This window comes from Gallinula chloropus (genome assembly GCF_964237585.1).
Source record: "Gallinula chloropus genome assembly, chromosome: 13".
NCBI lineage: Eukaryota > Metazoa > Chordata > Aves > Gruiformes > Rallidae > Gallinula > Gallinula chloropus.
Window position 1 is genome coordinate 13,282,784 of NC_140098.1, and position 26,460 is coordinate 13,309,243.

The following is a 26,460-nucleotide window of genomic DNA, read 5'->3' on the forward strand; positions in this document are numbered from 1 at the left end:
TGAGATCTGAAGGCACTAGAGGCCAAAAATTGTCCTCTTGCAGAGTTCCTCAGCAAAGACAAGGTGCAGTGTTCCTGCTGGACACCCAGCCAGAAGGACTGTCACTAGAAGCCACTAGTCAGGAGTTTAGTGCTCAAGCCAGCAGCTGGTCTGGAAGCACAAAAGGAGCAGCACAAAGTGCCAAGGAGATGACTGGAGAGACGTGTTGCATAAAAGGGAGCCAGGTCTGGGCAAGGAAGAGGCACTTGGCTCCCAAACATCTGACATTGTTTTGGGAACGCAAGATTTAATCTGAGCCTTCCCACTGCATACCCACTGCTGGTGAACTGAGTGAGCCTGTCTCAAAGGCTGGATGAAGGTCGGGTTCTAGGGTCTGGTTTGGCTGGGTTTGGTGTCCTCCTGTGGTCAATAGATTTTTATCAGATGCTTTTACTTGTTAAAATTTTCCCTGGTAGTGGGAACAATCCAGCCAATACCCAGGGTGGAACAGGGGAGATGTGCAGCCAAGGAGATTGCTCGTTTGGTGGCACTGCCTCCCGCACAAGAGAGGCTTTGTGCAGGCTCACAGAAGCTCTGCATTCAGCTTGCTGTGGGCAGAGCTGGGAACAGGCTTTGGGCTTTGTCTCAGTGCAGAGCCAGGCCAGCTTTGTTAACCATGGGGCTCAAAACTCATTAGCTCCCAGTGCCAGCCAGGCTGCTGGGAGGCTGCGGTTCCTCACAAGAGGTGCCTGTCTCCCGGCAGCAGTGGCAGGAAGGCAGCTGGTCCTTTGGGCAGAGCCTTGGGCTGGTCTTAGGAAGAATCACACACTGCCCCTGCGGGCTGCCAGAGGTGCAGGAGACCATCTGAATGTCTGACACTGTCTGCATGAGCTGTGGGGTGAAGGTCTCCATGCAGGCCTGTGAGTGCTGCTCCTAGTCCCCTCTCCTGCTGCTGGGGCCTTTGATGCAGCCAGGGTCAGAGATGCTTGGGAGGCAAAACCAAAGAGGGGTTCTTCCTGGTACGTGTGAAGGGCTGGGCTGATGGGGGCATGGGCAGCCACGGGGCATGATGCAGGTCACTTCATTTAGGGCACACAGGGACATCATCAGCCCAAAGGCAGCCCCCTGAATCAGTGGTGCTTTGCTTTTGGCAATGATAAAGGACTGAAATGCTGCCATCTGCCCTCCTTCCACACTGGTGGAGTTCACAGCCTCCAGGAGTGGTGGCAGGAAGGATGCAGCTGAGACACAGTCCTGCCTTTTCTGCTTCTCCATAGGATGATGCAAGCAACCCCATTAGGTGCCAGATTAGAGGGACTGAGCAACAGGTCCTGACAGGCATCCTCAGTGAGGTGCTACAGGCCATTCCGGTACAGCCCGTGTCCTGCTACAGCGACTGGGTCCTGGCCACCTCTGAGGGGACGGGACCTCCCACACTCCCCACCCTTGTCAGGCCAGGAGCTGATCTGCAGGCTCCACCCAAAGACTGGGAAGAGCCTTTCAGGCCAGCAGTGAGGATACTGCAGGAAGCTGGTTCCAACTCCAAGAAGGGAAAGACTGATCTCAGCTGAGGCCAGGCCGCCTGAGATGACTGACAGCTCCTGCGGTGGGACGACATGCCCCATCTCCAGGGGACACTGAAACTTGCCCCAGGCACTTGGGAAAGGGGTAGCTGCTCCCTTTTTGCTGTTTTGTTTCATTAGGTAAATGAAGTATCCTTCTGCAATTAGAAAGCAGCCTTGGTTCACACATACCATGCTGGAATGCTTTGCCCTGCACGCTCACACTGCCCTGCTCCCTTCTATTGCTGGTGCACACATGGAGATGTGGGACTCTCACATTCCCCAGGGAATCCCCTCTGTCCCCTCCTGCATTAAGTGATCACCAGGCCTTGCCCAGAGAGAAAGGACAGTTTCTGTGAACATGTCAGATCTGATCACCAAAGAACTGCTTGGGGGGGCAAGGGGGGAGTTTGGAACAGCACTGGCTGACCTTGCAGGGCCTGCAGAGGGGCCCAGCAGTGGAGCGGGGTGGAAGCCAGCACAGAGTGAGGAGATGACTTCACAACAGAGCCATGGTGGCCTTTATTAGTTCATGGAGAAGTGGAAATTATTTCATCACTACATTTACCTATTTGACAACAAACTCCCCCCAGGGTGGGCTCCTTCTGCAGCCTCCACCACCCACCGTGCGGCATCAGACAAGCCTAGTGCTGGTCAGCACTGGTCATCTTGTTCTGATTCCCTGCTCTGCAGTGGCTTTGCAAGGACATCTGCAAGAGGAGAAAGGAGAAAGCCTTAGTATGTTCAGGAAGTGGTGATATGTTGTGGAGAAAGCTGCCAGGCTGGAATTGCCTGCCCCTTCATCTCTCCCTGCTCCTAGCTGAGGTCGGTGCTCACCCTGGCATCCTGAGGAGAGCTCCTGCAAGTCTACACCAGCTTTGGTTTCTTCCCCAAATGCCACAGGAAGCCTGGAGACCCCACCCAACAGCACTGATAGAAACTTGCAGCCCCTGGCATGGCAGCAGGGGTGTTGGCCATGCCCTGCTGCAGAAGGGCTCACAAGGAAAACACGTTGGTAGCCTCACTGTTATCCCAGGGACAACACTCTAGGTTCCTTATTTAGCCCCCTGAGCCCTTGTTGCAGGGCTGGGTGGGCAGGATTCCAGGCACAGGTAGCACACAGAGTGAGCCTGGCTCTGCAGAAGGCACAGCTGGCTGAGAAGGGCTCTGCAGGTGCAAAGACAGGAGACATTTGGGCTGCCCTGCAGTAGGCACAGCTGGATGCCTCTTTCCAGCCCAACCCCACCCAGCTGTGACTTCTGAGAAAGGCTGCCCCACACAAGCCCTGTCCCTTGTGAGCTGGGGGCTGGGAGGTAAGTGCTGCATGGGCTGCAGCAGAGCCCTCCCTGCAGAAGGACAAGCAGGGTGCCAGGCTCAGCCCCACCTGCCAGCCAGTTCTCTCCCCACCACTGCTGTCACAGACATCCTGCATGGGGCAGGGACCTGTCCCGCTCCCTCTGGGCTCTGACCTCGCTCCTCTGTGCTCTCTCTCCATCTCCTCCCAGGCTGCAGGAGCTGGGGCAGGAGGAGAGTCAAAGAGATTCTTGCAGCTTTGCCATGAACTCATGTTTGGATCAGGCTGGAGTCAAGACACAAGTAAGAAATGTCAGCGACTACCCAAGGGGACTACAAACACCAGGGAGCCATCAGGGGTGCAGGAAAAGGCCAGCACAGGTCACACACGCAGAGCTGGGGACATTTCAAGTGGCTGTATGTCCCCTGCTCCATACCCACACAACAGGTTTTAGTACAGCAACAGCCCAGTGGTGCTTCCTGACAGATTACAAGCCCTGTCCCTGCGTTGGCTTCCCCTCAGTCATTAAAATTCAGCCTCAGTCCTTAGGGTAGGGAGCAACTGCTGCTCTGTAAACAGGAAAAGCCTCCAGCTCTGCCAGGCACCGTCGAAACTGCCACACCAGAACCTCTGCACAGCTTCCCAGTGGGTCAGGAGCAAGTGCTCGGGTCCTGGGGGGCTGCGGGTGGGCAGGCACAGATGGGGCTCCAGCAGGCCCCACAGCACACAGCCAGGCTCCTGCACGCCCAGCCCAGTCTCACTCACCTTGGCAAAACGCTACCTTCCTCTCCCAAGCCTTGACTTGGGCTTTAAGGTCAGCAACAGCCATGTTCACCTGCAGGTAGCTCAGCACGGAGGGGGCACTGTGCTCTGAGAGCTGCTTCCGCAGCTGCCGCTTCACAGCCTCAGCTTTGGCTCGTTGCTGCCAAAGAAACAGGGAGATGCCAGGAGGTGCCAGGGCAACGTCCCTCTGCCAGCTGGTTGCCAGTCCTCCGGGGAAGCAGGCAGGCAGGAGAAATGAAAGCCTCAGCCCTGTGGGGCAGCAGTGCAACACACCCACCAGTGCCCCCACCCGGCCCCGCAGCACTGCTAGGGAGCCCCTGGAACCCGCTGCCCAAAGCTGTGGTGTCCCTGCCACAGTGTCCCCAGACTGGCACGACAGCAGCACTGGGGAGAACACTGACAGAAAGCTCAAGGAGACAGAATTTCCAGGAGCCAGTGGCAGGTCCCTGTGAGCCAGGGCCAAAATCCACAGCAGGTTCTGCAAACCCACCCATGTTCCCTGGGGCTTGCTCAGATGCAGAAAACACACAGGAACCTTGCTCACTGCTGGGCCTCGTGTGTGTATCCAACACACCACACAAAGTACCTCAGAAGAGTCCCCCCAAGTGAAGTTTCAGGGCCTCCTAAATCGCTCTCTTACCTCCTCCACCACAGCAATTTCTTTTTCTATTTTCTCCAGCAGCTGCTTCCTCTGGGAGATGGTTTTCTTCAGCGACACGGACGTCTCCATGGCATCCTGAAGCTTCTTCTGGAACAGGAGAGCAGGACAGTTATCAGCAGGTGCAGCAGCAGCTCCCAGCCACCTGCAGAGCCACCTCTCTGCCCCAGCTTGGTCTCAGCTGGCTGTGTGGGAGCTGTGTAGCACCACTTGTCCCCTGCAGAAGGCAGCATCATGGTCACGCAGCCACCGCTTTCTCATGCCCTCTGTGTCACACTGCAGCACAGCCCACAGCACTGGGCTGTAGGGCTGAGCCAGCCAGGGAATGGCTGATGGGAGAGAAATGAATTCACCCAGATGAGAAGCACTTTTTCCTGCTAAGAGCAGGGCCTCAGGGTGGTGGCTGCAGCTCACAGTGTTTCAGGTGTCACAGGGTATGTAAAAAGGGTATTTCACTGTGCAGTCAGTGCCAGAGCTTTTTTGCCACAGGAATTTTCCCCTGAGGCATAAAATAACCACACTGAAAAGCAGGAATCCCATCACCAGGCTGCAGCCAAACATGAGGGAGGGCATTGCTGCTTCTGGCATGTCAGCAGACCTCTCAGCCCCACTGCTAAGCCATGGAGGTGTTCCAGCATCCTCTCACTGGGGAAGGGCAGCATGCAAGAGCTGTCAGGCAGCACGTGTGTGACCATTGGGAACAGAATAAAGGCCAACCAGAGGTGCTGAGAGGGTTCACACACTCTATGCAAGTCGAGAACTTGGGCCATCTTCCTTGAGGTCAGTTGTAGCTGCTGCAGCTCCTGTCTCTTCTCATCACACTTCTTCTGCAACTGGGCATTTCTAACCTGCATCTCCTGCAGACAGGCCTCAGAGACTGTCCCTCTCATCTTCTTCTTCTGCAAAGCACAAGGAAGCAGAGCTGTAGGTCACCAACCAAAGCTGCACCTCAAGTAAGACAGCTCTGCTCTGCAGGGAAAGCAGGGCTTCACCTGGCTGCAGCTGTGGGGCTCAGGGAGAAATGTGAAACACGGTGTGCCACTGAGCCTGTGCTCTGTGCTTGTGCCTAAGGGATCCATCTGTGCAGACAGTTTCCCCCTGGCAAGGCTCCTGCCATGCCAGCAGCAGCCAGTCCCCAGGGAACCACTCTGACCTTCTCCAGGGCACAAAGGGATCTGCCACCTGCCACCCTGCGAGGCTTCTGGCCTCATCCTGTGCACACAGACACGTGCCAGGTCTGAACCCAGGCAGACAACAGTACCTGCTGACAGTGGCAGCAAGGCCAGGGGCAATGGAGGGAGAGGAGGAGGAGGAAGAGGAGGGCCACACATCTCTGTAGACAGCAGACCCTGTGTCTGCATTGAGCTCTACTCCCATTCTTTGAGGGGCCACCTAGTCCCTGCTTCCCTCCCACTGCCACACGCACCTCCCTGATCTGCTCCTCCAGCTTCTTCTTGTAACCCCTGAGCATGCAGTTTTTTAAGCGCAGCTTCTCTCTCAGCAGATCCTAAAAAAGAGCAGCAGGTTACAGCAGGACAGCAGAGCCTGGGGAGAGCAAGAGCACCACACCACCACTCCTGTGGAGTGGTTCTGGTTCCCATTCAGCTCGGCCACACTGCAGCCTTTGCTCCTGACTTACAGAGGAGCTCAGCAAGACACGCCGCTCAGCAGCACACGGTGCTGGTCACACAGGGGCATGAGAACTGGGATCTTTCTCTAGCCAATGAACTCGTCAGAGGACAGACCAGCCCTGAAATTTGCTGTGATTCACTGACCCTCTGGTGATTCTTCTCCTCCATATATCTCAGCAGCTTCTCAGAAGCCACAGTCTTGCTGGAGATGGTGCTGACGATGTTCTCAAATTCACTCCTGGCTTTCTTAATATCAGCCCACCAAATATCTGCTTCTTCACTCTTTGCCTGTAGAAATAAAAGTCCCAAAACAGTCAAGAGATGCCAGCTTCCCTTGTCTTTGGGAACAGAGAACACCAGAAAGGACCAGGCATGTTCTCTGCTTGCATTACTAGCATTTCTCCTGAGTTTGCCCCTGTGCAGACTCACAGCCTGGCTCCTTCACTGACTCAAAAACAACAAGAGACACAAAATCTCTCACATGCCTGAGCTTCAACATAGCTCACTCCATCCTGACCTACAAACATCACCAGTCTAAGGCAAGACAAGGCAAAAGATGACCACCCACCATTGACTGCAGACACCCTGCAGCTGCTCAAGAGAGACAGGCTGCCTGCTTCATCTGTCCTCACCACTGCAGGCAGCACCAGAGGTCTGAACCCAACACAGAGGTCTTTCCTTCTCCAAAAGCTCCTGAGCATCTTAGCTAGGAGGACGTCTTGAGAGCCAGCACAGGGCAGGCAAAGATGATGATACAGCCACATTCAGCCTGCAGTGGGAACTCAGTTCTTGGAGATGTGGAGATGTTCTTCTCCAAAGTAATCCCAGAGACAGCAGAAAGGCAAACCCCAGAGAGAGCTGCATGGAGCCCAGACAGCTTCTGGGAGCTGCTGGGATGAAAAACACGTCTAGTGCAAAGGACATACCTTCCAGAAGCTGACAAAAAGATTTTTCTTTCAAGCACTGAATTCTTCATCTCACCCAGCTTATCTGAGCTTCTCATCCTAAAAATATTCCCCACACCTGTATTATTATTATTGGTTCCTGCTGTAATAAGATACATCTTCAGAGACTGGGCACCTCTGATCTCTATTGGTGTACTTGCCTTCAAGAAAGGGGTGAGGTGAGAGGACAGTTCTGCCTCTCACTCTCAGCTCAGGGTGCTCACAGCAACACTGCTGTGAACAACCCTCACGAGAGAGCCTGACTCACTGCCCAAGGGATGGCATGTCCAACGAGGTGTGAGAAGTAACAACACTGTTTGACACAGTGGTGATCATAAGGGTCCTGCAGAGCCATACCTGAAGGTTCTTCACAGTCTTCTCAGAGTCCTCCTTCATCCTCCGAATCTCATCCTTCACCTCAGCCACCTCCTGCTCAACCAGCTCGTATTTCTGCTCCAGTGTCAGGCCAACGAAAGAGTCCGTCATGCTGTGTAACTTGGATCTGTACCTGCCACATGCCTGCAACACCCAGGGAACAAGTGGATGCTGTTAGAAGGCTAGCACGGGTTGCATTTTCCTGTATTCAAAAAGAAAATCGTCTCAAGGGGGATGGTAGAGAGATCCCAGCTTACAGCAAGGCTGAGGAGGCCTCTCTGGAGCAGGGGTCACTCAGGGCCACACCTGGACTGACCCCATCTGTCCTCTCATCCACTGCAAAACCCTCCTACACAGGCAAGCATTTGCAGTTTGATTTGACAGGCAAATTTGGGTTAAAGCCAGTGCAACAGCTTCACGTGGGCAGGGGAATCACCTCTTCCCAGCGATGCTGCTAATTGTTGTGCAGGACAGATGGGGGTCTCCTACCACTGCCTAGGTCAGACACCCCGAGGGGCTGAGCTCACCACAGCACAGTCCCACTGGTGTACACCCTCAGGAGAACCAGTACCATTCAGAAGCAATTCCCAGTGCTGTGGGGATGCAGCGAGGCAGGCTCTGCTTCACAAAGGGCTCAGGCTGGGTCTAACCAGCAAGGGGGTGCTGAGGGCTCAGCCGGCGTGAAAGCCCCGTGCAGGATGCTGGCTGAAAGGAGCTCCCCTGCAAGGGGCTAAGAGCTTTCCTTCGTGTCTCTAGTGAAAAGGTGAAGGGTTAAATCAGCTCCAACTCTGCTCACAGCTCCAGGAGGAAGAAAGCAACACATACTCTGTGGAGGCACCCCAGAGTGCACCCACACACACATCTGAGCCCATGGAAACATCCCTGGGAGGGAGGAGAGGAGCAGAGAGCCAGTCACAGACCTGGTGCAGCCTTGGGCACACCACCTGCTCTCTTAGCACCAGCCTCACTATTTAACTTCTACTTCAAATTGTGCTGTGTGTGAGTTAACTCATTCCAGGTTTCCCCAGCACTTGCCATTCAGGAGGATGCATTGCTGCTGTGCAGGGAAGACAGCTGGAGGAGAAATGAGAAGGCAGCCTGGCCTTTATACCAAGTGCAGGAGCACCAAAGCAGCCCAAACTCACACTTACAAGACCAGCAGCACCATTTGGCAAGCAGGTGTCTAGGTTATGGGCTCACCACTGTGAAGCCCAAGGGCTGTTGGGGCATTTTCTTAATCATGTTTCAAACCGGGGAGCTTGCCTGACTTCCCAGGGAGGCTGGAGGAGCTGCAGAGGGAGGAGGGATCATGGCTCGGTGCAGTAGGCAGCAGCCAGACCTGAAAACCCAGTACCTACAGCCATGCAGCTGCCACCCTGGCTCCAGAGCAGTACCTGCATCTGCTGCTGGGCAGCATCATGTGTCTTGGATGGCAGCAATGGGCTGCACAGCTCCATCTTACGGCACCGTTTCTCAAGCATCTCCACCTCAACTCGGAGCAGCTCATTGGCATGGCTGTGAGGAAGAGGAGGAGGTCAGGCCGAGCCCTTGTCCGTGCTAAGCGCTGGCTTGGGGAGCAGCCAAACCAAGCTGGGCAACCACGGGGCACAACAGCTAAGCCAAAGGGGCAGGAGGGCCTGAGGTCAGCCTGGCCAGGACACGGGGGCTCGCACAGACCCACTACTCCCCACACCCACGGTGGCCAGCGGAGCCAGGGCAGCAGGTCCTGCCAAGGCCCTGAGCCCAGGCAGCGGGCAGCCTCAGCCTGGCTCCAGGCCCCGAGCACGGCCAGACGGCACCTGCAGCCCAGCCGGACGGACCACCGGGGCTCCTGGAGATGGTGCCCAGTGTGGGGGCGGCCGGGGGCACTTTGCCCGGCCCGGCCCTGCCCGGCACTGTCCAGCCCGGCCCGGCCCTGCCCGGGCACGGTCCTCTCGGGAGTTAAGGCCCAGCGGCGCCCCCAGGCTCGGCAGCCCCCAGCGACCCTCCGCAGGCCGGGCCCCTCAGCCCCGCCGGTACCGCTCCTGTCGGATCTGCTCCCGGAGCTGCGGCAGCGGCATCGACTCCAAGGCCTCCGCCGCCATGGCCGCCTACTGGTAACGGCGGGCAGCGCCCACTTCCGGTGGGGCGGGTAGAGGGGTACGGCGTGCGGCGGGGGACACTGGGGGGCGGGATGCGAGCCCGGGGGCACACGGGCAGGGACACGCCCGGGTTCTCCTACACACCGGGACACAGGGTCACGTTCCCGCACACAGGCAGCCCTGGCCCTGCTTCCTACCCGCCTGGGGGCATCCCGGGGGCCTACAGGCCTCTGCGCTGGGGGAAGGGAGCTGCTGGGAGACGGGCGGCCCCTGCCAGCTGTCCTTGCGCAGGGACCGCGGCTCGGTTTGTTCCTGAGCCCCCGGTGAGGCGTCTGCAGCGGGAGTGACACGGGGGCTTGTGAGATCCCAGAGGGGCCGGGGGTCTCCCGGGGTGCACATTGCTCCTGCTCCCAGAAGCTCCTGGGTAGGTGCTACCTGCCTCCCTGCTCCTCCTTGTGTGGGGGCTGACCCTGTCTGGAGGCTGGGTGCCCCCCAAGCTGCTCTGTCACCCCCCTCCTCGGCTGGGCAGGGACAGGACGTACAATGGGAGGCTGAGAGATGGTTCAGCCGTCACCATCACGGGCAGAGCAGGCTCAACACGGAATAAACTGGATCTCATCTACTGCCCAGTGAAAATGGTGCAGGATAATGAGAAATAACCCCAAATCTTACCCTCCCCCCAGCGTCACTGGGGGACAGGGATGGGGGTTGGGGTCAGTCCATCATGTGTTGTGTCTGCAGCTCCTTCCTCCCCTCAGGACTCCTCATCCCCTTCCCCTGCTGCACCGTGGGGTCCCACCCACAGCAGACAGTCCTCCAGGAACTTCTCCAGCGTGAGTCCTTTCCCACAGGCTGCAATTCTTCCCCCACTGCCCCAGCGTGAGTCCTTCCATTGGGTACAGACCTTTTGGACCTGACTGCTCCAGTTAGGTGCCCCACGGGGTCAAAAGCCCCCCCAGCAAACCTGCTCTGGAGTGGGCCTCTCTCTCCACTGCAGGTCCCGCCAGCAGCTGTCTCCAGTGTGCGCTTCCCACCAGCTCACAGTGTCCTTCATGTGTCTCCCCCTGCTTCACTGTGGGGTCCTGCACAGGCTGCAGGGGAATCTCTGCTCCATCATCACCCTCCCTGGGCCGCAGGGGCACAGCCTGCCTCACCAGGGCTTCCCCAGGGGCTGCAGGGGAATCAATCTCAGCTCCGGCACCTGGATCACCTCCTGCCCCTCCTTCTGCACTGACCTGGGGGCTGCAGAGTCTCTCACATCTCCTTACTCCTCTCTCTGCCCAAAAAAAGCTGCTGTTTGTGGTTTTTTTTCCCTCCTTAACACTGTTCCCACAGAGGAGCTGCCACCATCGCTGATGTGCTCGGCCTTGGTCTGTCCTTGAGCCAGCTGGTGTTTGCTCTGTCAGACCTGGGGAAAGCTTCTAGAAATTTCTCATAGAAACCACCCCTGCAGCCCCCTGCTACTAAACCCAGCCATACAAACCCCTTGCCCAACATGCCAGACTGCACCCTGCCTGTCAGCTGGGCAGCAAAGCTCCTGGAAGGGTGCAGGCAAACGCTGGCCCCAGCTCACATTTGGCCCCAGCACCTGCACCACAGCAGAGCTTTCTCTGCCTGTGACACTGTGACCTTCCTTCTAGAGACTCTGCTTTGCCACAGTCTGGCTGTAAAACTGGGGGAACAGTAGCACTGGTCCTGAGGGCAGCTGCCCCCAAGTATGCCTGATCCTAGGAGCTCTGTGAAGGTGTGGAGCATCATTTCCAAGTGTCCCCACTGCTGGATCCAGCCCATGGCACAGCAATGTGCTCCAACTTCCCTGTTGGACCTTCCCCAGATCCAACAGCAGTGGGTGGCAGGGCTGGTTAAATGTGCATCTCTCCCCCAAAAGTTGATGATGTGGCTGGTGAAGGGTCTCCACAGCTTTCCTTGCCTGAGGGGTGCAAGTCAAAATGGGAGAAAAATCAAGGCCTTATCAATGCCAGCCTTATTTCTGGGCAAAAATGACAAAAGTCATCTTCAAAACACATTGCAAATCATAACCACATCCAATCCATGGGAGGAACTTTGCTTCCTGGCCTCAACAAGTAGAGGGATGAACACCCCTCATCGCAGGATCTCCATCATATACAGAGCCTGATGCAGGAATCAAGAGGTTTGAGGTAAGGAGGAGGTGACAGCACAGTGACACAGCCTGGAAGTCCTCTTTGCATGCAGTGTGGGACAGGGATCCCACAAAAAGACTTTACATGGGGCCATGAATTAAAACAGTGCTGATGTGAGCCAGCTGATTAAGATGTCAGAGAAAATTATAACATCAGACAGTCAGTCTCTGCAGTGGCCCACATTTTGTGATGCTCCAACCTGAGATGGCCACTATTTCATTGTTAGGATGGGGAGAGGCAGCTGAGTGACCCAGGGGAGCCATGGTGGCATGGTGGGGAGGAGTGGCATCTCTGGAGGGCATGGCAATGTTGTGACAGAGGTTTTGCAGCTGCAGGAACGTGGGGTGCAGATTTTTAAAAGTTTATGGCTATGTCTAGCTGCACAAAGCTTTTAAGAGGTCAGCAGGAGGCAGCACTTCTTTGCCAGAAGACTTGTTCCTTGTCAAATTCCAGGCTCCAGAGCACTGAAGTACCTTCAGGACAAGATCTCTGGATGTTTTCAATGGCCAAAACCATTTTTTCCCTGACTTTGCTCTAGGAAACAACTGAAACTTTCTGTCTGGGTGTGAAAATAACGATAATAATCATCATCATAATCATACCAGCCAGCTAACATTTGAGAGGAAGCAGGTGAATCTTGGCAAACTTCCCTGTCACTTGGAGTGGGGCTTTTTTGCTGTGGGAAGCACTGGGCAGCATTAGAAACCAGCAGGCAGACCCAGCTCCCACAGCCAGGCAGCCAAGGCCAGCTGGAGGAGCTGGCAGCACACAGGTTGGCTCTCCCACACAGGTCAGTAGCCTGCCTGTGTCCTACTGGAAGGCACCAAGGAAGCTGTCACCCGTGATGAAGCAGCTGCCAACCGGCAGCCTCTCTGTTGACCAAGTGCTGCTTTTCCCATCAACAGCAACGCCAAGATGCGCAGAACCTACACGCAGGCTGAAGGCTCCACCCTCAGCTCAGTTTTGACTGCAGAATAGGAAAGGCAGGGGTGGCCCTGTGTCCTGATGGCTGGGGAAATTCCTCAGCAGCCACCATGAGACAGCCTGAAGCCAAGTCTGGTTTCCAGACAAAGCTAAGCTGATGTTTGAGGCCAGTGAGGAGCAGCCCCAGAGTAAGACCAGGCAACCCATGTCCCCACCTCTGCTCCGTTACTGCCTGTGGTGGTGGCTGGTGCTGAGAACTGGCTGCATCCAGTGGGCATGGGCTTGGGCAAGGGCTGGAGTTGGCAGCAGCTCCCCTGAAACTCACCAGGCACCAGGAGGTGAGGGCATGAAGTGGGCTGGAAACTGGCCCAGAGGGTCGTGAGTAGCGGCGTGAAGCCCAGTTAGAGACCAGTCAATAGTGGTGTATTCCAGGGGTCAATACTGGATCCAGTCCTCTTGGGAAACAGCTTTTCTGAAAAGGACCTGGGGGTCCTGGTGGGCACCAAGCTGAGCGTGAGCTAGTGGTGTGTCCTTGCCGTAAGGAAGGTGAACAGTGTCTTGGGTTCTGTGTTAGGTAAAGCATCACCAGTCCACTCATCCTCATGACCGCTTTGGGTGATGGGGCAGGGCTCTCCCTCAGCAAGGTGTCAGATGGCACTGAGGTGGGAGAAGAGGTTGGTGCTCCAGAGGGACCTGGACAGGCAGAGCTACGGGCTGGCAGGAACCTCCTGAAGCTCTCCTGAACAAGTGAACATGCAAGTCCTGCCCCTGGGGAGGAACAAACCCTGGCACCAGTATAGACTGGAGGACAACCAGCTGGGAGTCAGCTTGGCTGAAGAGGACCTGAGGGTCTTGATGGACACCAAGCTGAACATAACTCAGAAAGCAGACTAGTGGTGTCCTGGGCTGCAAAGTATTGACAGAAGGTGGGGGGAAGGGATGCTTCCCCTCTGCTCAGTGACAGTGGGGCCAGCCCAGGAGTGCTGTGTCCAGTGCTGGGCTCCTCAGGACGAGAGAGACAGGGACATGCTGGGGACAGCCCATTGAAGGGCCACAAAGATGACTGAGGCGCTGGAGGAGTGCAAAGAAGAGGGAGCCCGGCTTTTCTCAGAGGTGCCCAGTGCCAGAACCTGATGCTCCAACTGAAGCCTAGAAGATTCCCTGTGCCCACCAGGAGACACTTCCTCAGGGTGACAGTGACCGGGCACTGGCACAGGCTGCCCTGGTGGAGTCTCCGCGGGTGGAGGCAGCCAGAGGCCATCTGGACACGGCCCTGGGTGGCCCAGGTGGCCTCCGGAGGCTCCTGCCACCTCAGCCAGCCCGTGGCTCTGTGAAGTCCCCCCAAGGGGCACAAGGAGCCTTCCCTCCGCCCAGGGTCCCGCCTTGGCGGTGGCGGGGCGGTGGGGCGCTGCGGCCGGTGGGGTGAGGCGGGGCAGGGGCCGCGCCGGGCTGGGGCAGGGCTGAGGTGACCGGCACGGCGGAGGGGACGGGCTCTGCCGCGGGACGCGACGGAGCCGTGATGGGGAGGCCGGGAGGCTGAGGAGGTGTCGGGGGCGGGAAGGCTCTGTGTGGCGGGGCCGTGGCTGCGGAGGGGTGACGGCGGCCCGACGGGTGGGGGGAGAGAAAGCGGGGGGGGAGGGGGGCGTGACGCAGCGTGACGTCAGCCGCCCGGCGAGCGGCCGGTCCTCCCCGCCGCCAAGGGGCGCTGCGCGGCGGGGGATTGGGCGGCGGCGGGCGGGCGCCTCTCGCCGCGGCGCCTTTTCCGGGTTGGTTGCGCGGCGCTCGGGGCTGGCCCAGGTTGCAGCCGTCGCCGCCGGCACCGGGCCCGGGCCTCGGCACGCTCCGCGCGGGCCCCGCGCCCGCCGCCCCCCCCCTACCCCCCCCACCCCCCCGCCCTGGGCCGGCCCCTCCCCGCTCCGGCCTGGCCCTGCCGCCGCCGCCCGCCGCCGCCGCCGCCGCCCTCCTGCGCGCCGCGCCCCGCCTCGCCGGCCTCCCGCGCCGGCCCCGCGCCCTCCTCCTCCTCCTGCAGCCGCCGCCCGGCGCCGCCATGCCCGGCCCGGCCGCCGGCAGCCGGGCGCGGGTGTACGCCGAGGTGAACAGCCTGAGGAGCCGCGAGTACTGGGACTACGAGGCGCACGTCCCGAGCTGGGGGTAAAGCGCCCCGCGGGGACCCTCCTCTTCCCCCCCCCCCCTCCTTCCCCCGGGCCGCCCCGCACCCCGCTGCGGGCCTCAGCCCTCGGGGAGGGCTTCCTGCCCCCTCCTCCCCCCCCCCACCCCACCCCCCCCCCCGATTTGGGGTGTCCCCGGGCGGCTGGGGTGGAGGGGGCTGGGAGAGTTTTCCCCTCACACCCCCGGCCTGTTCCTTCCCCACCCCCGGCCCGCTGCCCTGCCAGTTACCCCCTCTGGCACCGCCACCCCCCTCCTCTCTCCTCTTGGTGCCCGCAGCAATCAGGACGACTATCAGCTGGTTCGGAAACTCGGCCGAGGGAAGTACAGTGAGGTCTTCGAGGCCATTAACATCACCAACAACGAGAGGGTCGTTGTGAAGATTCTCAAGGTGAGTGTCCCGTTGGTGGTGCAGGGGCCAGAGCAGGGTGGGCCGAGCCACGGGACTGTTGGATCTCCTTCTTCACCCCAAAGCTCTTGTTTTCTCATTAAGGATGTTTGACTGGTGGGTTTGGAAACGGATTTGGTGTCCTGTGTGCTCTAGGGATGGTTTGATGTCTCCTGTCCTGCACAACTCTGGGATGAGAGCTGCCAGTCCTGACATTGGAACAGCATTGCATGTGGTGCCTGTGCTTGGTAACTCATATCTGGCAGTGCCTTGCCTAAACCAGCCCAGGGACTGCCTTGTCAACAGGAGTGTGAAGTCAGGATGGGGGAATCCTCCTGTTAACCTCTAGACAGCTGGCATGAGGCCTTTTCAGAGCCAGCCTGTGGGCTGCTCAGCAGTCAAAAATGCTGGCAAAATTCAGTCCTTTAGAGGATCAGGCATGGCAGAGAACTTCACTGCAGGCAGGCCAAACGTGCCCTGGAAACTGGAGGAGTCTGAAAGAGGCCATCTGAAGTTTGCAGTGTCGGTGCTCTGTGTTCTGGTATGTTGGGCTGGAGCTTCATTCAGCAGTAACAAGTTGTTGTTTGGGCAGGCTGAACGTATGGGTTTGCTGCTGCAGGACATGCCTCGCTGTGTTGGGCACTGAAGCAGCATGCTCACAACAAGTGGTAGTAACTGTCCTAGCAGCAGCCTGTGGTGGTGATCTGGGAGTGGACAAGGATTTTTTTTAAAGAAGAAAAAAAGAAATAAAAGGTTAGAGAGTTGAGGTGTTTTTGGTTTTGGCTTGGCTGACACTTGTGGCTGTCACCTCTTGGACCAGCAACACAGAACAGCTTGTTCTCCAAGAGCACATGGAATTCACTGTCTGACCATGGGTGCTGTAAGAATATGGTACATGTTGATTCGTGGTGGACAGGGGGGCTGAGCTTAACCTGCCCTTTCAGCTGCAGACTACCAACTGCCTAGGTCATGCATCTCCCTTTAGGGCTGTAGCCTTAAGGCTGTTGCTAGATCCACTCTGATAGTGTGGCTGCCTCTCTTTTCTATGCTGATATTCCCCACTCACTCTGCATGCTTCCTTGGGGGCTTCCTTGGCTTCCCAGAGTACTTATCATGGTTTCTCTGGCCACTGCTCCTACACAAGGTGTGATCTCCCCTCTGCCTCTGGGAGGAGCTACACACACCCGTGCTGTGGCTGTGGTCGAGGCGGTGGCCAGGTGAGCCCTTCGGGAAGCCCCCGTGGCTGAGCCTGACATCAGGGCAGCGTGGGGAGGCTCATGTGTCCTTGCCAAGCTGAGGTCCTCCAGCAAGCTGTTTGGGCCTCCCCCTTCTTTGGATGCTTTATGTGGTTTTGGGGGTTGTTTTGATTTTGTTGGGGGGGGTTTTTTGAAGTAGGAGCAGGTGGGAGTTTCTGATAGGAGAGAGTAGCCAAAGGGAGCCAGTGGGCTTTTGTGGCAGGGTGGCTTGTGGCTAGGCTGGGGAAACCACTTCTGCATGCTGCTTTGGAGCCCTGGTGGTCTCTTCAGGACTGCTGTGGTTCACTGAGACCTTGGGTCTTGTTCCCAATAGAAAGAGAAGAGACTGCAGGGAAAGTCATCAGAAATCTTCCTCCTTCCCTCTTCCCAGCCTAACGAGCCTCCCCTGGAGCGACGCTCCTCTCCCCAACTGTCATGTCTGGGGAGCCTGTCAGTGCTGGACTGTGTGTCAGCTGGCAAGAGTCATCTGAGGGCGCCTGGGTGCTCCTTCTCCTTGAGGCCTGAATGTTTTGCCTAATGCCCTTCGAGCAGGGGACTGGGTTGTCCCAGATTTGAAGCGGATGGTGTTGCCACCAGTTCCTCTGGCTCCCCCCACTTGCATTAACATTCAGAAGGTGTTCCTGCATGGGAGCAAGGGAAAGCAGAAAGTCCAGATAAATGCAGATGAACTTTCTTCTGGGTGGAAAGTGGGTCAGTGAAAACTGTGTTTCAGAGCACTGTGTCGTGTACATTGTGAAAACCTGCAAAGTGTGGCAATAACATCACTCCAAGATGTGGAAAGGGCCTCTAGTTTCCTGTAGTAAGACTCAGTTGCAAATGTAGATACATGTAGCTACAGTGGAGCCTTAGCAAAGAGCCTGGGTCTCTCTGGTCCTCCAGAAATTAAGGCTGGATCCTGTGAGGTGGCAAATGCAACCAGAAGTCTTCAGGTTTTTGTGTGGCTGTAGGGGTGGGACAAAGGGGAAGAGCGTTGCTGGGTGATAGATGTTGTTCAGTGTGGTTGCTGCTTTCTCTTTAAGGTTCTTTCAGAGGACAGTTTCTGTTATGCTTTGATGATTTTTAGCCAGAGTCACCATTTTAATACGTGTGCCTCATGGGAGGGGACTGGGGTCTCTTCCCAACTGAGCTTAAGTGAGCAGGTAGCAAGTACTTGCCCTGCTGTGTGTTTTTCCCTCCCCTTCTTTGGTGGTGTGCTACCTGAACATCTCATACTGTCCTCCAGAGAGGTCAGGAAATTTTATCACCCTTTCTCTGATGCAGAACTGAGCCACAGAGATTTCCTGTGTGACTTTGGGCGAGTCCCTGAGCCTCAACAAAGCTGAGACTAGAGCAGAGGTCCCAGTCCAGTGCTGCACGAAGCAGATAGCTGCTCTTCCTCTTCTGGCAGCCGCTCGCTGCGTCTGTGCAAGTGTCCCCTGAAGATTCCAGCACTGGGCAAGGCCAGGGAGCTCTGATTGGTGTCACAGTGCCCCAGGCCTTTTGGGCTTGTGTAGAGCAAGATGTCCTGTTGCCCTGGACATGCACAGCACCACTGTGCTGCCCCACAGGGCCTGGCCACGTCCTGCAGGGAAACGGCATCTGCTCGTAGCACGTGTCAGCCAAGGAGCAGAGTTAAAGATCATGCAGGTGACCACAACATTGCTGTGTCCTGGGTCAAGTGCCTTGCTGTGGAAATACCATGCTCTTAATGTCACTTTTCCCAGGAAGATTCTGCAGCTCAAGAGTCAGAGTCAAACTGGGGGAGCAAGTTGCTCCTCAGCCCACTGCAGACCTACGAGCCATGCGGGATGGAGCGTGCACAGCAGCAAGGCAGGAGCCCTGCTTTGCCACCCCACACTCCCTGCCCAGCATCCTCCACATGCTTTTACCTCAAGAAATGAGGCAGAGGGTTAGGGTTAGGGAAGAAATGAGGCACAGGGAGCCACAGGGCTAAAGTCATCTTGGTGTGGAGGAGTCTGCCCCATGCTGACCTTCCTGCCCCTCCTGGGTAGCAGGACAGGGAGTTAGCCACAAACCACGCTCCTGCAGCCCCTGGCTGGGGTGGGAGGCTCTTGCAGGCTTTTTGATCTCTCTGGCCTTCATACAGCTTTGGGCAAGCTTCTTGTGTGCATAGGGGAGGCTGAGCGGGAAAGAGGGAACGTGCCCATGCTTTTGTGTCTTGCTGAAGTTGGTGGCTGAAGGTTTGACTCTCAGAATGAGCTCTGACATTCCTCAGCATTTGCAGAGGAAGTTTAAGATATCGTTGTTTCCAGTGTGTCTTGTATCATCTGCGTCCAGCATGGGTGTCTACAGCACTGCTCTGCAATTTCATATCTAACCACACAAATGTAGATCTTTGGGGACCAGTGAGGTCATCTGCCACCTTTGTGCTGTCTCTGTGATGAGCTTCTCATTTTGCTTCCCTGCTAATGCAGCTCCAGAAGTGTCTGCCACTCTCCTTGTGTGTCCTAAAAGCAGGTGCCCTGGTCTGGCTTCTTGGGGGGTGGGAACAGCACTGCAAGTAGCCACTCTAAAAGCCCAAGATAAACTTTCTAGGTTGCTTTGTAACTCCAGTGGGTGATTCTTTGTGGCAAGAGTGCTGCCCTTAGTTACATGCAGTTGTGGCTGTTGGTGAGCTTCAGCAGGGCTGCCGGGTCCTTGGCAGCCTGTTCTCGTGTGCTGATCACCACCACTGGAGTGTCCAGCCAAGGCAGAGATCACAGCATCCCTGTCATCAGCTCTTGCAGTCCTCCTGTTTTCCTAATGCTCCACTTGCCCTCAAAGCACCAACCCCACCACAGACAGACACTGTCTCCCTGTGGGGTTACTGTCTGTGCTGGTGCAGTGCACAGGTGGAGCTTGGGGGAAGAATGCAGTTATAAGGAGAGGGACCAGTGAAACAGAGGATCTGCAGCAGTGATGAAATGGCCCCTTTCTCCTTTGGTGGCTTTTGTCCCTCTGTGCTGAGTCTGTGAACTGGAACTTTCAACCATGTACGTGGTTTCACAAGCATGTTCTTGTTTGTTTGGCTTTGGTTTTCCCCTGTTCCCCTCTGGGGCTGTGTAAACCCTCCAGAGCTGCTGCTCATACCAGTCACTGCTGCAGGGTCCTTCCAGCATTGAACTCAAAGGATTGCTGTAGTAGCTGTAGAACCATCTGGGGGAGGGAGCCCTGTGGCTCTGGTAAATTTTCTTCTGTCCCCATGAGCTCTGGAGCTCCTGTCCATCAGCATGTTCTAGGTGGAGGCTGAAACAGCTCCCATACAGAAGGGACTGCACAGGGAAATAGCACTGGATGGTGCTGGTCCCTCAGGCTGGAGCTTTTGACTGCATCAGTGACCATCCACCAAAGCTGTTCAATGCTTTCTCCTGGTAGCAATCTGCATCTCTTGCTCCTCCTGTGCTCACATGCACTGAGTCAGCTCTCCCTGGCCCACTTCCTCCTCTGGTGATCTTGAAGTGAGCCCTTTTGCAAGAGCCAGGTACACATGGCTCTTCTGATTTAAACACCAGTTGCTCACACAGCTGAGCTTGGCACAGGTGGCTGTCAGAGTCCAGCTTTGTTTGGAGCCAAGACCAGCAGAGCTGGTACAGGAGGCACAGCAGTGAAGTTCTGGCACCAAGGGACTGGTGGGCTCTGAAGCTGCTGCTCTTGCAGGGAGGAGGGTGAGTTACTGGGTCTGTTCACAGTGACCCTGAGGGAGGGATTCTCATCCTGTGTGTTGAGGATCAGGGCTTGTTCCTTGTGTGTGTCCCTTTCATTTGACCACAAAAGTCTTGATGTGTCATCAGGAAGCCCCAGGAGGGCTCTCCTGGGCTGTGCTATGGGGGCAGGAAAGGCTGTCTGATGGAAACAATGGCACATGGGCTTTGTACTCTCAGTACTCTCAGGGGAGGTTGGGGTTGGGTTTCTTCCCTCTTTTCCAAAATCCAAGATGAACCCCAGGAAGTTTGAATTCAGCCAGTGAAAGCTGTGAGGTGGAAGCACCTGACAGAACATTGACAAAAGTGGGCTCCTCAATTCTGTGGCTCTTCTGAACACAATTATTTGGTTTCCCAGCTGATGTCTGGCACAACAAGCAGTGCTGCTCTGAAGCCAATTTTCCTATTGAACAACTGGCGTCAGGCTTTCTGGGCTGAGTGCTGGGACCCTTGTGGTGATACTTGCTGGAGATGAATGAGCTCTTAGTGACAGCTCTGCAATGTTTGGAGCCTGTTGTAAGGGTGCTGCTCAAGCCTTTTGCCTTGGAGCCTGGAGACTGTGTGTTGAGCTTTCCCTGTTCACTGGAAGCATCATGGTTTTCTGGGCTATTCAGGTTGGGTGAGTGAAGAATAGATCTTTTTCTTTGCAGGGTGGTGGAATAGATCCTTGTGGATTTGTTTGCTTTGACTGTTAAACTTTTTTCCCTGCTGTGCTAAGCCTGGTTCTTTTTCAGAGCACCTGCAGGGTAAAACCCAGCACCTTGCATGGCTCCTTCAGAGCAGCACGTGTGCTCCTTGGCTGGGTCTGTGTGTGCTCTGGTTCCTTGCTTTTGGCTAATGCAAAATGGGTTTTATGTTTTGGATTTAACTCTTACTTCACAGGTCTTCCTGGACGCCACTTTTCTTTCTCAGGGTGGTCAATCAACACTCCCAGGTCCTTCTCTGCCTGGAGAGCTGTCAGGCAGAGAAGGACCTGGGGGTGTTGGGTGACTGCAGGCTGAATATGAGCCAGCAGTGTGCTCAGGTAGCCAGGAATGCCAATGGCATCCGGGCTTATATCAAAAACAGTGTGGCCAGTAAGTCTGGGGAGGTGACTATGCCCCTGGACTGGGCACTGGTGAGGCTGCACCTCGAGTGCTGGGTCCAGTTCTGGGCTTCTCACCATCAGAAGGACATTGAGGTCCTGGAGCAAGTCCAGAGAAGGGCAACCAGGCTGGGGAAGGGGCTGGAGGGCAAATCCTCTGAGGAGCAGCTGAGGGAGCTGGGGGTGTTCACCCTGGAAAAGGAGGCTGAGGGGAGACCTTATCATCACCTACACTGCCCTGCCAGGAGGCTGCAGAGAGGTGGGCGATGGTCTCTGCAGCCAGGGGATAGGAGACGGGACAAGGGGCAATGGGCTCAAGCTGCTCCAGGGCAGGGTCAGAGCAGATGTGAGGGAAAAGTTCTTCCCTGAAAGAGCTGTTAGGGCCTGGAACAAGCTGCCCAGGGAGGGGCTGAGTCACCTTCCCTGGATGTGTTTAAAAAAAGGGTAGATGAGGTGCTCAGGGACCTGGTTTAGCTTAGGATGGGAATGGTTGGACTTGATGATCTTAAAGGTCTTTTCCAACCCTGTGATTCTGTGGAAGCACACAGAGAATTTGGAGGACAGATTTATTTTCTCTCTTTGCTTGAATTCAAGTGATGGGTGCCTGGGTTGTTCAGCAAGGCTGGAACTGAAGCATCTGACAGAAAAGTGTGCTCCCTTTGCTTTAGAAACCAAGCAAAGAAGCTAATTAGCCAGGCAGCCATTTATTCCTTCAAGACAGGAAGCGATGGTTGCAGCCTTGTATTTAAAGGTTTATTTTAGCAAACAATGTGCATTCTCCCAGCTGGTGTTTGCTGCAGCTGGACTCCTTCCCTGCTTACAAGTTTACATGGTCTCACAGAAAATGACCTGGGGTCTGATCCCTTGATCACAGAGGGTTGTTTGCTTCTGCCTCCCACCTGACTGTGAAGCGGCCGCTCACCCCATGCCCCCTCTCACTGCTGCAGAGGGGCAGCCTGGCACAGTGCTGGGGCAGTGCTGGCTGGTGGGCCTGCCTCTGCTGCCTGATCTCCAAGTGAACTGAAACACCCTGATGGGACCCTTTTGGCTGGTGGGGTGGAAAAGCTACCACGAAGGGTGGCTGGCTGGGGATGGCTGAGAGCTGCAGAGACCATCCTCCTGTGGCTGGGGGGTCACACTGTCCCTCTGCTCCAAAAGCTTGTGGGGTTTTGTCTCCACTCTCTGCAGCCACCTCCCTTGCAGTTTACCTGAGGAAGGAAGCAATTTCCCAGGAAACTGGAAAACTGGCTTGTGCTAGACAGTCCTGTTGTTCCAAGGGTGCTGCTGCCGTTGAGGTAATTAAACCCCTCCCAGAGTAGACACTGCTAAACCCAGCCATGTCTTTTAGCCTGGTTTCCAATGGAAACGAGCCTTATGCAATCCTGCTGTCTGTCAGCCTTTCTCCCCACACACACACACCCCCCAGGAGTTTTAGCACTGGTTGGCCAATTCCAACCAAATACGATGGAAGTCTCCAAGCTGTCAAGTTTCTACAGATTTCCTGGAAATAGGTGTGTGTGGAGAGCAGAGGGAGCCTGTCAGAGCCTGTCTCAGAGGGGCTGGGGGGAAGCTGCCGCGAGGGTTTGACTCGTACTGGTCACTTGGAGGGTCCTTGTGTGGAGGAAAGCTTTGAAATGCCTCTGCTGTGGGAACAGATGGGTTTGGGAGCTTGTACCTGCATAGAACATTGCCTTGCAAACACAGGTGGTTCAAACTCAGGAGCTGGTGATTTTGTCTAGGTGCCTTCTCCATTCCTCCATCAGAAATCCCCCTCCCAGGGCCAGAGGACTGAGCTGGGTAGGAAACACAACACAAAATGTCCCTGTTGATAGCCTGGTTTAATAAAATAGCCTTGAATGAGTGTTGTTAAAATACTCTGGCTGCAAGGGCTGGTGATTTAGAAGCTCTCCCTGCTGGGAGAGGCAGATGGTTAGAAGCCATAATAGCTCCAGTTAGCTCGCAGTTAATCCATGTGTGTTTGGAGTCAACATCCTTGGAGAGACAGATCGGGTGACTCCAGAAGACAGTTGTAGCAACCCAGACTTAATCCTGGTGCTTGGAGGATGTGCTGGTGGTTGCCTGGGGCTTCAGCAGCGTCAGGGACTGGGGCTGGGAAGGATATTGCCAGGTTTCCCTGTCTTGAATTGTCAGTACCCATGCAGTCCTGGGGTGGTTGGCACCAAAGTGTTTGATTTGCCCCCACGCTGGGCAAAAGCTGAGCTCTGGCAACACACTCATGGGTTGTAGGTGGGATTTGCAGTTGTGGCTGGAACAGTGATGTGGGATGAGGTAAGGAGAAAGCTGGGTGGGGTGGGCTGGCACCCAGCAGTTCCTACTGTTTTCTCCTGCAAGTGGGGGAAATCCTCTGTTCCTCTGCATTGTTCTCTGAGGAAACTTCCAGGCAATGCTTTTCCTCCAGGATGCCATTACTGCAGCCCACAGCCTCTCACCCCACCTCATCCCTGTCCACCTGGGGCTGGGAAGCCCCATCCTGCTCACTGGCTCTGCACTCCTGCAGCTCAACAGGAAAACGTGCAGCCAGCAAGTGGCTTTAACTCTCCCTGGTGCTGAGGCTGCATTTGCTGGAGTGTCTTCCCTTGGACCTGTCAGACAGGCTGCTCTTGATGATTATCTGCAGGCATTTCCTTAAAAAAAGACCCATTTTCTTCTGTCCTTTTCTCCAAAAGTGGCTGATTCTGTCTGCTTGTGTCTCCTTACGTCTGCTGTGGGTAGGGGTGGGTTTCCAGTGGAAATCATGCAGGCCATAATCTTCCCATCCTGAAAACTGTAGAAGTGACTGGAAGACTACTGCTGCCCCTGTGGGAGAGGTGGTCACTGTGGATGAAGTGGAAGCCTTGGATGGATATCCTCTCCTGCCAGGGTGATGCAAAAATCCCTTGAAATAACTACAGTACAAAGGAGAAGGTATCTCAGAGTGGGCTTTTGTCCTCTGGGCTGTGTTCAGGTGCTGTTTGGGCTCCTGGTCAGGTGCAGGTGTTGTGATGGAGCAGCAGCTGTGAGGCATGTTTGCTGGTTGTCAGGCCGGTCAGCGAGCACCTTCAGGATGTCAGCAGCTCAGCTCCCCCTTTGAATTCCTTGGGAAGCAGCTTGCATGTGCCTCTGCCTCGCTGCTGGAGGAGCAGAGTTAACCAAATTACATCCTCCTCTTGGCCTTCTGGCAGGATCTGTGCATGTGGGTGGTGGTGTCTGTCCCTGTGCTGAGATCATGAAACGAGTTCCTAATGAAGCATCTTCTTTTGGGGTTCAGGAACAGTCCCTCGCTCCCTCTGTCTGCTGTTCCCCTGATTTTGCTGCTTCTCCTTGTCTGTCCAACTTCCCACTGGCTCCAGCCATGTCTGGGTGCTGTCCCAGGGCTGTTGGTCACCCCTCCCCAGTGATCCCAGCCCAGTATCACTCCAGCTCAGGCTGACAGCTGCAGTGGCCTTGCTGCTGTTTCCACAGTGGCTTTATGAGGTGCTGATGCTCCCTGTGCCAGTACTGGTGTTATTTTTGGCACTTTGCTTGGGGCTGAAATTCTCATCTTTTGGCTTGAAAGCCTAGCTCCTGCCTTTTAACTTGGAAGAGAGGGGCAGGATTCAAATCTGAAACTTTCAGCCACCTGAAGACAGCATATTTTATCACTTACATAAGTGCCATATTTCCCCACTATATAAAAAGCTTCTGTTCCTTCTCCCGTCTGCTCCTCGGTTTCTGTGCGGGGTCTGAAACCAGGGATTGCCTTGGAGTCACCTGTGAGAGGAGAGTGAGGTGCCCCCCTGGAGTTCTGCAGCCAACATCCAAGTGGGAGGCTGCACGGTGCTGAGAGGGAGCTGTTGAGCTCTTGTGGCTCCTTGTCCTTCGTGTAGATGCCTGATAACATGCCTTTTTATAAGGTGCCTCTTTGTCGTTCCCATTGCTCCCCTCCTCACACACCAGAGTCTGTGGTGGGTGGTGGATGTCTTAGAAAGCAGGGATACCCCCCCAGACCAGGTGCCCCAAGTGCCATCCGACCCAGCCTTGAACCCTGCCAGGGATCCAGGGACAGCCCCAGCTTCTCTGGGCACCCTGTGCCAGGGCCTCCCCCTCCCCAGGAAGGATTTCTGCCTCCCAGCCCCCTCCTGCAGCTGAAGGCCATTCCCACGGGCCTGGCCCTCCCTGCCCTGGGCACCAGCCCCTCTCCAGCTCTCCTGGAGCCCCTCGAGGGACGGGAAGGGGCTCAGAGCTCTCCCCAGAAGCAGCCTTCTCTTCTCTGGGCTGAGCCAGCCCAGCTCTCCCAGCCTGGCTCCAGAGCAGAGGGGCTCCAGCCCTCCCATCATCTCCGTGGCTCCTCGGGACTCACTCTCACAGCTCCATGTCCCCCTTGCCCTGGGGACCCCTGAGCTGGAGGCAGCGCTGCAGGGGGGTCTGTGTCCCAGAGCGGAGCAGAGGGGCAGAATCCCCCTTTCCCAGCCCTGCTGGTCCCACTGCTGGGGATGCAGCCCAGGACATGGGGTGTTTCTGGGTTGCCAGAGCATGGTACTGGGTCCTGTTGAGTTTCTTGTCACCAGCATCCCCAAACCCGTCTCCTCAGGGCTGCTCTCCATCCATCCATCCATCCATCCATCCATCCATCCATCCATCCATCCCCCAGCCTGGCACTGTGCTGGGGATCCGTGTGTGCAGGACCTTGCCTTTGGCCTTGCAGAAGTCCATTGGATTCACACAGTCCCATCTCTCCAGCCTGTGGAGGTGCCTCTGGACACCATCCCTTCCCTCCGTTGTGCTGGCAGGACAGGGGTGTTACTGGTCCCTGCAGGATGTCTCTGCAGCTCTGTGAGTGGTGGTGCTGGAGAGGATGTTCCATCTCTGTACTGAAGGGCAGGTGCACTCAGTGACTGGCAGACAGTGATGCCCACACTGGTCATTAGCCAAGACCCTCAGAAACTCACCTCTTACCTGCCCTTACACTACCTGTCCTTTCAGGCCTGGGAGTGGATGAGTTACAGACACAGTGAGTTGGGTTACTGTATAAGCTCCCCCAACCCCCGAGCCTCTGCCTGGGGAGCAGCTGCTCTGTGTCACTCTGCAGGGCCATGTCCAGAGAAGAGCTGACTTTGCAAGGGGAGCTCCTGGGACTGTGCAGACCTGAGGAGCCAGAAACTGAAATGTCTGTAGGCTTTGGAAATAATCACACAGGGTGGATGTGATGGTGTGCCTTGCAGCTGGGTCTGTGCTTTTTGGGGGCATGCAGGAGACAAATGCATGTACGTACACGTGGCAGTGCCTGATCTTGATAGAAATTTTGGTGCTGGAGACTCTGGGGTTGTCATCTCACTGGGTTAAAGTACCCATTGGGAAACAAGGTGGGATTGAGGAGTGAAGAAATGGTGTGTGATATGGTTTGTATATGAAAAGTTGATGGTGTATGATAGTTTCTGTATGAAAAATTGAGATGCAGGGTCCACCATGCTTGTGCCATGGCTCTAAATGCACAACCTAGAATGAGGGAGCCAA

General features: G+C 56.1%; 2 protein-coding genes across 2 annotated transcripts in view; one reads left to right on the plus strand and one right to left on the minus strand.

The window, feature by feature from the left end:
• Positions 1–2,039: 2,039 nt before the first annotated feature.
• On the minus strand, positions 2,040–8,779 carry CFAP263 (cilia and flagella associated protein 263). Its single transcript, XM_084270359.1, has 8 exons — positions 8,621–8,779; positions 7,209–7,370; positions 6,052–6,195; positions 5,703–5,783; positions 5,020–5,175; positions 4,259–4,366; positions 3,601–3,757; positions 2,040–2,251 (listed from the first exon to the last, which is right to left on the minus strand). Exons 1-8 carry the CDS (start codon positions 8,705–8,707, stop codon positions 2,196–2,198), a joined length of 951 nt encoding a protein of 316 aa, XP_084126485.1. The 5' UTR covers positions 8,708–8,779; the 3' UTR covers positions 2,040–2,195.
• Positions 8,780–14,393: 5,614 nt separating this feature from the next.
• CSNK2A2 (casein kinase 2 alpha 2) overlaps positions 14,394–26,460 on the plus strand; it is a 28,293-nt gene continuing 16,226 nt past the window's right edge. The window contains exons 1-2 of the mRNA XM_084270006.1: positions 14,394–14,544; positions 14,839–14,950. Coding sequence (XP_084126132.1) covers positions 14,441–14,544; positions 14,839–14,950 — 216 coding nt within the window. The 5' untranslated portion in view covers positions 14,394–14,440. The remainder of the gene's footprint in view (positions 14,545–14,838; positions 14,951–26,460) is intronic.

Coding starts and splice junctions, on each gene's coding strand:
- CFAP263 (XM_084270359.1), bottom strand. CDS start 8,707: ATGCTTGAGAAACGGTGCCGTAAGATGGAGCTGTGCAGCCCATTGCTG. Junction 7,371..8,620: donor CTGCCCAGCAGCAGATGCAG/GTACTGCTCTGG, acceptor TGGGTGTTGCAG/GCATGTGGCAGGTACAGATC. Junction 3,758..4,258: donor AAATTGCTGTGGTGGAGGAG/GTAAGAGAGCGA, acceptor TTTCTTTGGCAG/CAACGAGCCAAAGCTGAGGC.